General features: G+C 63.7%; 1 protein-coding gene across 1 annotated transcript in view; it reads right to left on the bottom strand.

Annotated features, from left to right (window-relative positions):
- Positions 1 to 5,194: 5,194 nt before the first annotated feature.
- The window catches only part of ROR2 (receptor tyrosine kinase like orphan receptor 2), a 138,804-nt gene continuing 128,496 nt past the window's right edge, over positions 5,195 to 15,502 (bottom strand). The window contains exons 6-9 of the mRNA XM_082696581.1: positions 12,108 to 12,422; positions 10,899 to 11,144; positions 8,066 to 8,268; positions 5,195 to 7,521 (exon numbers count right to left, since the gene is read on the bottom strand). Coding sequence (XP_082552707.1) covers positions 6,034 to 7,521; positions 8,066 to 8,268; positions 10,899 to 11,144; positions 12,108 to 12,422 — 2,252 coding nt within the window. The 3' untranslated portion in view covers positions 5,195 to 6,033. The remainder of the gene's footprint in view (positions 7,522 to 8,065; positions 8,269 to 10,898; positions 11,145 to 12,107; positions 12,423 to 15,502) is intronic.

Here is a 15,502-nt window from a genome sequence, read left to right as displayed (position 1 = left end):
GGCAGACGCCGCGAGCAGAACTTCGGGGCCGCGCAGCGGGTGTTAAACTTGATAAAGAACCATCGGGCACCTGGGGGACTCCGTCGGGGAAGCGTCTGCCGTCGGCTCACATCGTGACCCCACGGTCCCAGGCCCGGGTCCCCTGTCGGGCTCCCTACGCGGCGGGGACCCTCCTCCTGCCTCTCCCTCTGCTGCTCCCCTGCTTGTGCTCCCTCTCTGTCACAGAAATACATAAAATCTTTAATTAAAAACCTGCCAAACAGTTTTCCACAGCGATTGGGTCACAAGGGAGTGGGACGGTCGGCCCAGGCTCTGTGTCCGTTCTCTCTGGTGGACGGAGGTGGTGCCGGCTCGCTGAGCCCCAGGGGCAGGAGCGCATGCGGCCCCCGGCCTGGTCCAGGGTGCGGAGAGCCCTCAGGGACCCGCCCGCCCTCCCGCGCTCCCTCAGCCGCGCTCTGGAGGCCCGACAGGCAGCCCAAGGGCTCCTCGCTGGAAAGAGAACCGACGGATACTAAGAGGCTCTTCGACCAGGCGTGCTCCTGCCAGTTTCAAAATTGGGGAAGTTAAACTCTGAAAACTGGATTTAAACAGGAGTATTTAAAAAAAAAAATTAATGGGGTAGTTGTTTTTTTTTTTTTTATATCTGGGAGCATTTTTTTTGAGATTGTGAGCAAGTCTCTCATGGGTTCCCCTGCGCCACACTGCGGTTTGCTGGCTCTGTCTTCCGGGATCAACTTCCTAGAAGACCAGTCTCTCCCACTGCGGGACGCTCAGCTCTATTGCTTGGAGCGTAAGAGTGTAAAATCAGTCATAAAACCAGTCGCATGGGATACACGTCACGTTAACACCGTAAGCTCTTGGCTTCACGTTTAAAAAGTAGAAAATACGCTTCTGCACTTTGTGACAAAATGATGAAATTCCATCCTGGGCGGCATACGGGTTTTGAGCTGAACCAACATTAAGGAACTGAGGGAGAGAGAATAAATGGACCAGATTCTCCGTGGCTGGGGGCCTCGGGAGGGCTCCTTCTCTGGGAACCGCCCTGGGCAGACCCTGCCACTCGGGTCACAGGGATCTGTCCCTGAGCCCCCAGGAGGTCCCTTCAGCCCTGGGCCCCCTCCGACCCGTGCGTGGACCCATCCTGTGGGAGGCACCGTCCCACACCATGTACAGTGGCCCTGGGGCAGATCGGATCGGGGCCAGTCGTGCCCATAGACCCACTAGGGACCTCCCCAGGAGACCAGCCCACACCCCCCATCTTCACGCCCCACTCTCAGAAGGAGTGACCCCCCAAGTCCTCAGGATCTACCCCAGGAGCTCCCCAGTCGCACACACCACGCACAGGGCTTCGAGGCCCTGTCCCGGCCTTCCCACGGCCACCATCCCGGGCCACGGCTGCACCTCCTGGCGGGAAGGGCCCATGGCAGGTGCAGGCACTGGAGTGTCCCCCGGTGGGAACCCTGGCCTGGCCACGGAGCCCTCCTGCTCCCGTCGCCACGCACGGGCCATGCCCTGGGCCTCCGTGTCCCCTGCTGCGAGCTGGGGACCCGCTGAGAATGCAGTTAGAGAAGGTGGCGGGGGCAGCTTCTCTGTGGGGCTCCAGCCGTGTTGCCGTCTGTCCGCGTCCCACCCCGTGCCGCTGGCCTCCTAGGACACACGGCGAGGAGCGGAATCTTTGGGCCGATTTGAGCTGAGCAGGGAAAGGAAAGAGAAGAAACCACGGATCGTCAGGAAGGAAGGTCTGACTTCACCCAGCCGGGACTGAGCTCCTCCAGGACAGTGCAGTGCAGGACACGGCGCCCCTGTGCAGTTTCGTCCAAGTGGCTCTGCACCGGGCGCCTCATAAAATGTCCAACACGAAAACGATGCCAGGAAATTTGTTACCGAGAGAGAGAGAGAGGGAGGGTGAGGCCACTTCTTGACTGCGGGGTCAGCGGAACCTGCTCCTGATCCCTCCCTGGGATCTCAGTGTTTGTGCAAGGAGCGGGCAGCTCCCGGGCCCCCCATCTCCTTGGCCTCGGACCCGTCGTCAGGTGGGTCACCCTTCCACCGATTCCCGGGTCTTTCCCGCGGGAGAGGAGGGGAGGAGCTTCCCTTCCTCTCAAGCGTCCCCGGGACATGGGCTGCGTCAAAAGGGAAGCAAGAGGACGGCAGTGCCACCACTGCTGTGTCCCGTGACAGGGTCTCTGGGCGCCTGGGTGGCTCCGTCGTTAAGCCTCTGCCTTCAGCTCAGGTCATGATCTCAGGGTCCTGGGATCGAGCCCCACATCGGGCTCTCTGCTCAGCAGGAAGCCTGCTTCCCCCTCTCTCTGCCTGCCTCTCTGCCTACTTGTGATTTCTCTGTCAAATAAATAAATAAAATCTTAAAAAAGAAAAAGTTCACTGGGGCCCACAGTTACACTTTGGACGTGAGGGAGAAAGAACCCCCCCGAGCTCCCTGGGCATATGGGTGTTTCGAAACCTCATTCCTTCTTCCCTGGGGACACAGTGAAACCGGTGGGGAGGCCACCCGCTGCCGGCAGCTCGCACGCAGGGCACGTGGCTCTCCGTGCGCGGTGGGACGGATCTCCCGGGGGCGAGGAGCGAAGGCAGGCCCTTCTCCATCATCCCCACCCACAAGACGAGGGCCGTCGGTCTCCCGGATTACGGTCAGAGGCGAGGGCCGGTGATGTCTCTACCTCCGGGCTTTTACTCCGGTTGACTTTGTTGTCAAGGACATGATCGATGATGCGGAAATGTCCCCGAGAAACGTGCCCACAGGGAGTGGAATTCGTGCCCTGGCTCAGCCCGGGATCGCGCTCCGCGAACGCTCCCGCGTTGCTCACGTGTTTCCGACTCGCTCTCTCGGATTCTAGAAGATGCCGGGACACCCCGCTAAGGGAGCTGTAGCTGATGTATTACCTGCCCTGCTGGTGTGTGAACAGCAGTGGCCTCTCTGGCTTCTCAGGGAGCCCCGCATCATCTCCGAGTACTTCGGACTTTAGGTCCCACCATGTTTAACACCCACAGCAACCTCTTCTGTTTTTCTGTGTTTTTAACCCATCTTTTTGACCAGAGGCAACTCGCTTCACCTTCCTCGGGGGAGGGCTGGGTGTGCCGAGGGCGGACCCTTCTGGCCGTGTCCGGGCAGGGGGACCCCAGTCCTTCGGCGACACGAGTGTCCGCAGGTCAGCGTCTGAAGGAACCGGCACGCGCTGTGAGCCTTCATCCCGCACGACACCGGCGTCTACTTCTGCATCTGGACGGGGCTCGTACGGACACTCCTCTTCAGCCTGGAGAGGTCGTCGTGAAAATCTCCCTCCTTTCATTTCATGGCATTTATCCTGGGCTGGTTTTCCAACACGCTCGTGCACCGGAATTCGGACAGACCTGACCAAGATGTGTGGCCACGGAGCCTTGTGTGACGGCGGCTTCCGGCCCGGGTCAAGGACAGAGGGAGGAGTTCCCGGTGAGAAGTGCAGCTCTGCTCCCCCGCGTCCGCGTGAGGCACAGAGACTTGGAGGAGAAGACTGGTGGGTTAGAAGGAAGCACGAGGGCATCAGGACAGACAGGTCTGGAGCATCAAAAAAGAACACGGGGAAGGGGGAGGGGCGTGGGGGAGAGGGGCGTGGGGGGAGGGGCACGGGGGGAGGGGCACGGGGGTGGGGTGGCTCGGGCAGCCCCGTCTCTGGTGTTCTCTGCACCAGCCATGGCGCAGGTCATGGTTTCGGGCACAGCGACGTTCACGGTGACGCTACAGTCGCACTCGCAATAACTTAGCACTGAAATTTGCCGTGAGGGTTGTTAGGAAGCGAAGCAATCAATGAGCAAAAAACTCCTTAGTGTGTGAGAGAGACAGAGGGTGCGCCAGCGAGCTCTGTTTTGGGGTGGGGGGCGTGGGGGGGCAGCAGCTACTTTGATTCGAGAACCGGGGAGGGGGTTCTAGGAAGATTCTTGGTATTGTCCTGAACCTGCGCGGTCCTCTCTGCCGACCTGCTCGCTGTTTGCTGGAACAGCGCCTGACGGGACCCGAGCAAAGGGCCGTGTGACGTCCATTCCGGGTCCTCGCCGCGTCTGTCCTGACGCGCGATTGAATAGAGGTCGTCAAATCCGTTCGGGAGGGTCACGGTGGGCGTCTCAGGGGAAACGGCCCCCCTCCGCTCTGCTGTCAGCGGCGCGCCCCGGTGGCTCCCGAAGGAAGAGGCTGCCCAGCACAGCCAGGAAGTCGCCAGGACCCTGGGGTGGCCGTCGGGAGAGGGAGAAGACCCCGCCCCGGGGACCCCACCTCTCCTAACCCACCCCTGCAGGACGGAGCCGGCCGGGCCTGGAGAAGCGCCTCCACTGACTGGTATTTCCGCGTATGGCCCCCACACCTAAATGGGCGCACGGTGCCCTGCCCTTGGACCCTGGGGGCAAACTGCAATTATTTGCAGGCAGACGGAGAGCCCAGCTCCGTGGACTAATTCGCTTGTTTTCTAGTGGCCTCTAGTGGCCTTCGTCAGAATTGCAGCCTGGTCCGCGGCCTGGAGACCCCAGGACCCTGGAGAGAGGCCGGACGCACGCCCAGCTCCGCCGCCCTCCCCCGAAGGACCCCGCGCCCCTGCACAGCTAACCCGGGGTGAGACTGCCCTCTTGCCCCCATCAGAATCAAAGCTGCGCACCTGTCTTCCTGCTGCCCCCGTGAGGCTGAGACCCCAAACGTGTGAGGGGAAATGCACGGTTTGCAGGGAGGGAGGCACGTGGTCAGTCGAGCAAATGCCTCAGTTTTCTGTGTCCCCAGTTACTGCGTCCTGCACGAGCAGGTGAGCCGGCCCCACGCCTGCCTGGCCGTTTCCAGCGAACGTGAGGGGAAAACCGTCACTGCCCACAGGGAAAGGAATGTTGAAGACAAACCTTTGGCGGTTATTTTGGAGAAGCACATCTGGGGAGTAGAGACCAGACATGGGGCTGCCCTGAGCCTGAGGTTCTGCACGACCTGAGGTTCTCCAAGGAGAGGGTCGTCCGTTCTGGGCTCGGGTGGCTTGCCCAGGGCTGTGGACACTGGCACCCCGCACCCCCCACCTGCCCGGGAGCAGAGCGGACGGGGGTCCCGCTGCCTGCGCACCCGATGCCAATTCCCGGCGAGCTCACTCCAGGGCCAGCCCTCGGCCCTCGCCGTCCCCCGGCCTCTGGAGGAACTCCGGCTGCCGGACGCCCTCACCCCCGCAGAGCCGGCTGGAAGTCGTGCTTCACTTTATTGGATACACCAGGTGTGGGGGTTACAAGTGGGGCGTACGGTGTGCGGCCCGTGAGCCTTCTCTCCCGCCTGAAACGAGCGGACCTCGCCTGCATCGGGGACGAACACAGGCAGACAAAGTGCAGTCGGGAGGCGTCCCAGAGCGGGGCACGTCGGCACGTAAATCACTTCAGCGAAAACGGCGGACGCAGCCATATAAATCACACTTCAGGTCTGTACACGAGTCTGCGGAACAGAATCCCCGTGTACAACGGTGCCCCTAACACTCCCGACCCAAGCGCGCCTCCCCCGACTCCAGAGGATCCCCATGCAGGAGAATCAGTCATTTCCCCAAAACACAAAACCGCGCTTTCTTTTAAGGCACATTTTCATAGAGGCACAGAGAGCCCCCGCCCCAGAAGCCCCGTACTCTTGGGACCCTGGCGGGCGGCAGCTGCCCATTCCCACCAGTCCTGGGCGGCGACGGTGGTGGGAGACCGTCGCCGGCGGGGGGCGGCGGGAGGAACAGGCCGGCCGCCCGGAAGCCCAGAGGGGCACCACCTCCGGTGCCCACGCACGGGGGAGGAAAGACGGCGGCTACTTTCCCGCACGGCGCATGCCGGCCTCCCTGCCCGTCTCCCTCAGGGACTGCCGGCCGTGTACATGTCACCGTGTGTCCCGCCGGGCCACCACCCCCGCTCCATCAGGCGTGCCCAGCTCAAAGACCCTCTGGCCGCCGGAGGCGGGAGCAGCCGCTCTGCACACAGGAGGCCACGGGGGGGGAGCAGAGGTCGCGCCGGGAGATGGCAAACCGGCGCCCCCGACCCCGCGCCTGGGCCTCAAGCCTCCCCGGGGGTGCCCGGTGGCCCCGTGCCCCTCAGGCTGCCCGGGGGGACCTCGGCCTCGTCCACCTGCAGAGTGTCATTGTCCCCCAGCAGCTCGGTCTCGGGGACGGAGCGGTCCTCCTCCTCCTCCTCTGCTTCCTGCCCGGGGGTCTGGGCCGCATCTCCGGGGGCGTGCGGCGTGTCCTCCGCAGCCTCCGCGAGCAGGGCCGCCCTGTCCGCCATGGACGTGTTGGAGGGTGCCGTCGTCACGTAGCCCGTGCTGGTGGAGCCGCTGCCGCTGTGGTGGGAGCCGGGCTTCGGGGCCACCGGGGCAGGCACATGCGGCGGCGCCATGGGCACGGGGATCTGGACGGGGTAGAAGTTGGGCAGGTAGGCCCCGTAGGCCGGCACCGGCTGGTACCCGTTGACGGGGATGTAGAGCTGGGGAGGGGGCACCATGGGCCTGAGCGGGCCTTTCATGGGCAGGAAGGGCGGCTGCGGGAAGGCCTGGGCCTTCGGCTTGGGGCCCCCGTAGCGGGCGTTGCTGACGTTGCTGACGGGGCTGGTGCTCAGGGAGCTGGTCTGCGTGGCGTTGCTGGCCCCCGAGGTCTGGGCCGAGCTGTTGTACGCGGACAGGCTGCCCCAGGCGCGGAGCCTGCTGTGGATGTCCTTGAAGCGGGGCCGCCGGCCGGGGACCTCGTGCCAGCACTCGACCATCAGGGCGTACGCCCAGGCCGGGCATTCGTCCGGGCAAGGCAGCACCTGCCGGCCGCGCACCATGTCCACCACGTCCTGGTTGGAGTGGCCGCAGTAGGGCTGCAGGCCGTAGCTGAAGACCTCCCACAGCAGCACGCCATAGGACCAGATGTCCGAGTCCACGGAGAACTTGCCGTGCGCGAGGGCCTCGGGGGACATCCAACGCACGGGCAGCAGCGCGCCGCCCGTCAGCCGACAGTAGTCGGCCGAGTACACTTCGCGGAACAGCCCCAGGTCCGAGACCTTCACGCTCAGCTTGTCGTACACGAGGACGTTGCGGGTGGCCAGGTCCTTGTGCACCACGTGGTGGCTGGACAAGTACTCCATGCCCGAGGCCACCTGCGCCACGACGTGCACGAAGTCGGGGGGCTCCAGGGCGGACCTCACCGTGCGGTCGTCGTCCGTGCTGCCCAGGTCCGAGTGCGGCGAGCGCATGACCAGGAACTCGTGCAGGTCCCCGTGCGGGCAGTAGCTGAACACCATGCTGAGGGGCTGGTCCTTGGTCACCACCCCCAGCAGGCAGACGATGTTGGCGTGCTGGAGCCGCGCCCGCAGCAGGGCCTCGTGCCGGAACTCCTCCCGCAGCGGGCCGTCGGCCTTGTCCTTCAGCGTCTTGATGGCCACGGCCTGGCTCTGCTCCCCCGGGGCCGGGCCGAACAGGTGGCCCTTGTAGACCTTCCCGAACCGGTCCTCCCCGAGCTCCTCCATGAACCTCACCGACGACAAGCTGATCTCCTTGAGCTTGGCCTGCCAACGAGAAAAGCCCCCGTGAACCACTTCTGTTCCCACAACAGGAAGGACAAGCCGGGCAGCTGGGGGCGGGGAGCCCCACAGAGGACCCTGTCCTACCTCCACGCCAAAGGTGCACTTCGACCCTTCCCCAGAAATCAAAGCAAAACAAAACCAACCCAACTCCAAATGGACCAGAAAACAGGCCCCCGTCCCTTGTCAGAGCCAGCCGGACCCCCATGCGGTGGATCGGTCAGAGCCCTTTCCCCTTGGTTCTCCAGTGGGGAGAGTGGCAGCCCTGCAGACAGGTGCAGGACGGCGCCTTCTGGCTACTGCACCCGTCTGAGCGGAGGGAGAAGCCTAGACTCCAGGGTGGCAGGATTCCAACACGCCTACCACTACCTTCCTAAGGACACAAATGTCCTGACACGTCTTAGAGGACATGCAGGGAAATACAGGACAATTCAGGATGGCGGTGGGTCGTGTATGGAGTAAGCCAAGCACCCGAACGTCGGGGGCAAGCCTTCTCCAGGCCGAGGCTGGGCCAGGAGGCGGAGGAGACCTGCTTGTGCTGGGTGATGAGAGGCATCTCCACGTCCTGGCTGGGCGAGGCCATCAGCTGCCGCCGCTGCGGTGTAGACGCAGAAGCCTTCTGCTTATTCCGGCACACGCAGACCAGGAAGAAGAGGCAGGCGATGACCAAGGGAATGGCGATGCTCGGGACCAGGATGTACAGAATCCCCATCCTGCTGCCGTCCTGGGGACCTGCGGACAGCCGGGGCCACGGGTTCTTAGAAACCATCCCCCGCCCAGCTCCGAGTTCCCGCCAGCCCAATCCCACCCCCAGCTGCAAGACTCAAGCACAAGGGAACAGTGCCATGAGCTGCACGAAGGGGAAGGGGCGTGCCAAGCCCTGGAATGGGTCACGTACCCCTGCACACTCGGGCGACGCTATCCAAAGCTGCCCCAAGGACTCAAGCAGGAGTACGCGGCTCAGAAGAGCCGTGCATGCTAGGGCTCTTGCAGTAGTAACAAGCAAGGTCCTGGGATGAGAAATGAGCCCGCCGGCAGCACTTTAGGATTTTCCAGATTTTGTGTCTAATGAACACGTATCGTTGAAGATGCTAACTAAAGTGCATTTGATTTAAAAGAGCACCGCTGGCCAGTGGGCCTGACCCAAGGCAGGACGCCGCAGGGCCCCAAGCATGCTGGGAAACTTGGAGGTCAAAGGTCCAGCGAGGCTTCCGGTTAGCTCCATGGTTTTCAGAGCGAGGCGCGACGCTCTGCCTCCCTCTACAGGATTCCAGACAGGCCCAGGGGGTGAGCTGGGCTGCAGCACCGTCCCCAATCCTGAGTCGGTCTGTCCGTCCCATGAGCCCCATGCCACTCCCCACCCCGCACCCTGCTGCAGCGAGAACCCAATGAAACCCAAGAATTCCCCCGGCCCCACCCTCGGGGCAGATGCTCCCCCGGTGGAGGCTCTGGGTCATCTGTCTGGGGAGATTCCATGACCCGCCACCCCCGGCCCAGGTCCGAGCCGGGAGCACCGTCCAGCATCTGTGCGACCACTTCCTTGATCGTTTTCTTCTCAAAACCACCAACAGGCACCACGCTCGCTAACCACGGTAGCACAGGACAGGCCGCGTCCTCACAGCCCACCGGCCGAAGACTGTGCCCACGTTAACGGGGGCGTCTGCCCGATTTCCTGCGTCCCGTTGACGGTGAGCAGGAGCACACCTGCTCCTGTTCGGCTGTTCCGACACACAGAAGCAGCTCCGTCGCAGAGTTCTTTAAGATAGAATTTTAAATCGAGTTCTTTTTAAAGGCCGTCGTATCCTCCCTACTCGCCGGCCGCTGGTTTTGTGGCAGAAACTGCATCTGAGACTCGGCTCCACGAGGACCAGACAGCTCCAGGCATCGGCCGAGGGCCGCACACCATTCCCCGTACCGGGGCTCCTCCGGCATCACGCGAACCCCGCTGGGAGGCAATTAGCTTCTCACTTAGCTGCTAAAAGCCATCCTACAGTACCTATGCTTCACATTTCTGCCCTCGGAATGCAAAGTTTTTTGCAATATCCAATGTACCTAGATCGGCCAGATCGAACAACATACGTATCTTTAATGTTACAAAGGTAATACCGGCTCATTGTGAAAACGTATTCTGTTTTAACATTTCTTCAGACCATGGGAAATCTCTGCGAAACGTTTGGCGTGTCTCGCTCCGGAACTTCACGCGTCACAAGGAGGTGCCCGAGTGTGCTGACACACACGGACACGCGTGCACACGCGCCCGTTCCTTCACAGAGAGAGAGAAGGGGGTCGGGGGAGGAAAAGCAAGCAGGAGAAGCCGGCTCTCGTCCTACAGCTTCTTCCTTTCTTTCCCAGGAGGTCATCGTGGACATCCTTCCTTACAGGACATTTTTTTTAGAAACCGTAGCAATGCACGAAAGAGCTTTATGATACCGTCAACATTCTCATTCTTAAAAGTTAGTCCTGCAGCGGACGCAGGTTCTCGAAGATCCGTGGCAGGATCTGTGCTGCGTTCAGAGCAGTGGCAGATTCGGAGCTGCCCATTCTACGCCCAGGAGGGAAGCGATGCCAGTTTCCACGCCCAGCATCTGTGGGGGGAGGCGCGCCGGGCCCGGGGCGCCGGGAGGAGGCTGGCGAGCGGACGGCGGCCCGGCTTTGCCTCACCCTTTCTCTGTCCTCATCCGTCACTTCTCGGTCATGTCACAGCAACCCACTGCCTCCCGGAACCAGAACGTACGACTCAGAAGGCGGCCAACCTTCTCCCGGGGACCCAGGCCGGTGGGAGCCGGCGACACGTACATGGCCTCGAGACCGAAATAGGGAGGCCCGTGACGTGTGCGACCCTCCACGGCCCTCTTGTCCCGTCCGTACTTTAACGAGGACGTGGCAGGGAGACCGGTCACGAGACCGAAGTTCTGCTGTTCCTCGCTCCGCCTGTGGGAGCCGGGGCAGCGGGAGGTGCCGTGTCCCCAGGGCCAGGTGCCAGGCCGAGGGCTGTGGCCGCAGCAGGACGCCCGTCCACCAACACTGGGACACAGCACGTGACGACATCAGCGGAGAAACCCGGCACCAAACTGACCGTCCCAGAGCCACTCGCAAGGAGAAGCCTGGTGAGGGGCCCCCAGACCTAATGAGCCGTCTCCCCAGCGTGGTGGAATCTGGGCTCAGGGGCACACAGCTCCAGAACTTTCTCTAATCTAAAATGTCCCATAGCGACCAGGGACTACGTCCAGAACCGGCAACGGCTTTATTTAAAGCCGGTCATCAGGGCGGCGCGTGGGGGAGGCGCCCTGGGACCCCAAGCCATTCCCAGGTGCCCTCAACAGTTAACGCTTTAAAAAAAAAGAGAGAGAGAGAATACATACTACAAGAGGGAACGTCACACAGTTCCATGCGTACGTTTTTATTCTGCGTGAAGCACCAGGGGCCCTCCATCTGCCCTCCGGGGTTGCGGCAGTAGGCGTGCCCCCCTCCGAGCTCGGGGAAGTCTGCGCTGCTCAGCTGGTGGCTGTGGGGGAGCTGCAGGGCCCAGGGCTGGCACTGGTGGCCCGACTTGGTGGTGCTGGCCGTGCCTCTGTAATCCGTGCCCGAGCCGTTGTAGCACTGGTGATCTGCGGGAGAGAGACGCGTGAGACACCGGCTGGCAAGCGGCAGCCGCCTCCCCAGCCCTTCCAGAAAAGACCACCCCCCCCAGTTTGCCTGCACGTACCCGAACTGGAACTTCCAGAAGACCAAATGATCCGACTTCCAAAAACAGCAGCATTAAAGCCGCAGGCCCACCAGGTAAGTCGGGGGATGGGGGTGTCCGGGGACACGAGTGGAGAAGGAAGCCCATCCGAAGTCACCCCGTGAGTGTGGAAGCCCCCGGGGGCCCGCCAGGCACCCCCGCTGCAGGAGGACGTCAACCCCAGCCTCACGCTCGCTTTGCTGCCTGGGGAGGACGCCCGGCACCCCCGTGTCCAGGGCGGAGACCCAGAGCCCTCGAGGAGCCACGCCGCTGCCTCAGTTCTGTCGCCGTTCTCAGCCCCTCCTGAAGACGGATGCACTGACCTACGCTCCATCTCCTGCGGCTACTACCACGCGCAGAGTAAGGAGCGAGCCCTGCCGCCTGGATCCGGACGCCCCCGGGAGCCCAGAGATCGGGCTCTGACTGCCCCCAAGAAGCTCCGCGGGGCTCTGAGAACCCCCAGCCTCACCGAAGAAGTGGCCGGAGTCCAGGGCCTGGGACGAGGGTGGGCTCGTCCCCCCTCTGTCCCCTGCAAGGGGCGGCAACCCTGACCTAGTCGGGGAGGAGAGCCGCTCAGGGGTCGCCGGGCGGTCTGGAGGCCGGCCGTGCCTCTGCTCAGGCTGCTAACGGGTGCGGAGATGACGCCACCAACCCCCAGAAGCGGAGTGTGAAGCCCAGTGACCTAGTGACTCTCGCCAGTACCGAGACGGCAGGGGCACAGCCGCCGTGCGCCACCGCAGGGACCCCAGAGCCCTCGCGGGAAGCCCCACGGTGCACCGGGGGTGGGGGGTGGCGCCCGGGGCTGGAGCGGCCCCGGCCGTGGCCAGGGCGGACGCGCGGGACTCACAGCGGCCCAGCCTCTCCGCGGGGATGCCGATGCGCATGCAGTTCTCGGCGTCCGGGCTCTCGGGCAGGGGCAGCGCCTCGCACTTGGGCAGCTGCAGCCGCATGAGGATGAGCGGGTTGGAGCGCGCGATGCTGTACTCCTGGCGGCACAGGTCGCTCTCCAGCACCTCGCACTCGTCCCGGCACAGCTCGCGCGGCTTGGGCGCCCCGGAGCGCGCGTCGCACAGCGGGAACACGAAGTGGCAGAAAGACGGAATGGCGAACTGCGAGCACCGGTCCGACAGCTGCGTGGACGTGCCGATCATGGTGAAGGCCGCTGCGGGGTGAGACGGGCGTCAGCCGGGGCGGGCGCTGCTCCCGGGCCCCGGAACGCCGCCGGAGCCGCCCCGCCCCCACCGCCGCAGGTGCGCCTGCCCCCCCCACTCACGCCCCCCTTCCCCTCCCAGCAGGGCCCCAACCCTCTGCCCTGTCCTCTGCACACCCAGAAGGGCTGTCACCAAAGCAGCCCCTGTGAGCAGGAGCCGCCCAGCTGTGCTGGAAAGTCCCAGTGCCCGGACTTTGCTTACTAACGCAGAACAAGAGAAGGGGAAACCGGGCCCAGGATCTCACCCGGTGGATGCTTCTCCCAGCACAGGAAGATTCAGGGGTCAGACCCACAGCCACGTCCCAAGGCCCTGCTAGGAACTGGCTCTGCTAGAGCAACGGGCCCGGGTGACGTCTAGAAGCAGAGACCGGACAGGGCACAGGACAGAGCCCGGCGTCCTGCGGGACTGTGGCCGACCGGGCGGCCTGGGGAGGCTGCGGCGGGAGGGGTGGAAGGTGCCCCCGAGCAGGACGGCAGCAGGGCGGACACACGGGGGACCAGCGCTGCGACCAAGCAGCAGCAAGAGAGGCCGGGGAGAGAGGAGCCGCCAGAGGGCGGGAGGGCGTTGGGAGGGGCAGAGGGAGCTGCTTTGGGATAAAGGGAGCAGAGAAGCAGGTGTAGCCGGGCCTGAGCCGGGTCGGCTGGCGGTCCTCCTGGCCGTCCTCCGAGGCAGGACACGGGATGGAGCGGAGAGGAACAAACGTGGCGTGTGACCCGGAGAGAGCACGCAGTGGCGCTGCGGGCCGAGCGCAAACCCGTGCGGGGGCAGGAGGGCAGGAGGGCAGGAGGCAGGAGCCCCGTCAGGGCTCAGAGGGAGGCGGCGGCCGGCGTCCCTGCTGCCCCGAGGCCCAGCCGCTGTGGCCGGTGAAGACTCTGCTCCTGAGATGCGACCCGGCGGCTGGAGAGAGAGGCCCCTGCCCCACACCCTGCGCCGCGGGCGAGAAAACAGGCAGCCGGGCTCATGCCCCGGGATACAGGCCACTGGCCCGTGCTGCGGCGCCCCGTGTGGCCAGCAGGCGGCGCTGCGGGCGGCCTCTCTCCGCCGACCGGCCAGGCCCAGGGCAGATGAGCCGGAGGGAGCCCAGCTCCGGCACCGCCCGTTACCCACCACGGACGGCGGGTCCCTCGTCCCGTCTGGTCCTGTGCGGTGACCTGTCGAGGCCACACCCTGGGGGACGGAAGCCCACGCAGAGCGTCGGAGGGAGCTCAGGAGAGGAACACGCGGTCCCTGCTCCTACTGGTGCTGAGGGAGCGGCGGGAGGTCCCCGGGCAGGGTCTCTCGGAGACGGCTCGGGAGCCCGGGGTGAGGCCCGGTCAGGCCCACAACGGAGCTGGGGGCCATCAGGAGGGTGTGCTGTGGCGGGGACCCCAGGCACGGAAGGACGGTCAAAGCCAGACAGACCTGGCGCTGTGCTCCGGGCAGTCACGAGCAGAGCGTGCCCCTGTGAGGGTCTCTGCTCCGCCCTTGCCCCTCAGACGAGTCCCGCAAGGGCTCACTTCTCAACGTCCGGCTCTAGGTACCCAGAAGGTGCAGCAGCTCATGCCCCCACCTCCGTCCACTCCCCACGTCACCTTGAAGGTGTCTTGGGACTCTCCCCCGGAAGCTCCCAGAGTCCTGGGACGAGTTCTGACAAGCCTGCCCCAGACAGGACACCGCAGAGCCAACGGCCTCGGAACCACAAGCCCGTCAGCCCAGGTCAACTTCGACCTCCTCTCACGTCCTCACACCTAGAGATGCTCGTTCTAGACTTTTGTCGAAACGCTGCAGTCCGCCTGTTTGGACAACAGACGTGCTCAGCATTTGCAGCCGTCCCGGAGACGTGACTCAGGGACAGTCTCGTGCCTGGGAGTGGGGGTCGTCAGTGAGTGGGACGCCCAGTCTGAGGTCCGCAGCTAGTGCTTCCCAGGTCGGTGAGGACGGAGGATGTCTGAGTGCGTGGCTCCTACTAAGGCCATGACGGACTCTTCCCTTAATGAAAGAGAAGTGATGAGAAAAATCCAAGAGCTTCTGTCGAGGGTGATTGCTGTTCCCTGGAACCTGTGTCACGTCTCTGGGGCACGGGTACGGGCACACAAAACACTAACGTAAACCACTGAATGTCGTGGCCCAAAAGGTTTGAGCAGTTCTGCTCTAGAGAGCATGAAAAGCTTTTCCGTTCTCAAATGGGCTCCTCTTGGACAATCACAGTCCTCCTACTTCTCCGTGGACACTTGGCCCTGTCCTCAGGGGGCTCGGGAACCACGGGCCAGGCGGACCCTTGCACAGCCATCGCCCTAGACCCTCCAGCTGAGGTGACCTGGATTTGGAAGGACAAGTCGATGCCGTCTGGAGGCTGGAGAGGAAACGTGTGTGTGTTTGTGGGGAGAGCAGAGAGGGGCTTCGGTTGAATTCATTTTCTTACTTCTCAAAGTATTTCCCCACAAGATAACCTTCACATCACCACGTAAAAGCCAGTGCGTGCCGGCCGACCGGCCGACCAGAAACGGGAACCCTGCAGAGACAGAGAGCAGGCCACTGCCTGCCGAGGGGGCCGCCCCCTTTCCCACGCTGTGAAGCAGGTCCCTGAACACTGACTGTCCACGGGACTTGAATGCTGGCCGCCGGCGGCCCGGCAGCGTCCCTGGATGCCGCCACAGACTGCAAACCCTTCTCCCCAAAGCCAAAGCCAGACCCGTGAAGCTCTTCACTGAGCTCAGATCTGTGGGGGGCCGGACTCAGGGAACGCAGAACAAAGAAGTGCGGTGATCAAGTGGGGTGGTTGCCGGCCTCCCTGCGGTGTGGCCAGCGACGCAGTGAGCACGGGATGTCTCAGGACTCTGGAGCCACGTGGTGGGCCTGAGTAAGTGTGCTTGCTCGTGGGAAGCACACACGGGAACGTTGGAGGGCAAACCCTGGGGCCAGTCCCCGCTACTTCTAACAGGGCTGTCTGACCCTGTCGCACAACACGCGGAACAGGGACTCCGTGTCCGAGATCGGAAATAAGTGCACGAGGGGGGCAGAGGCGGGCGGCGGGCGCTCACGGTCCGACAAC

Source organism: Mustela nivalis, assembly GCF_964662115.1.
Source record: "Mustela nivalis genome assembly, chromosome: 13".
NCBI lineage: Eukaryota > Metazoa > Chordata > Mammalia > Carnivora > Mustelidae > Mustela > Mustela nivalis.
Note: the sequence above shows the minus strand (reverse complement) of the source record. Positions and strands in the feature narration are given on the sequence as shown.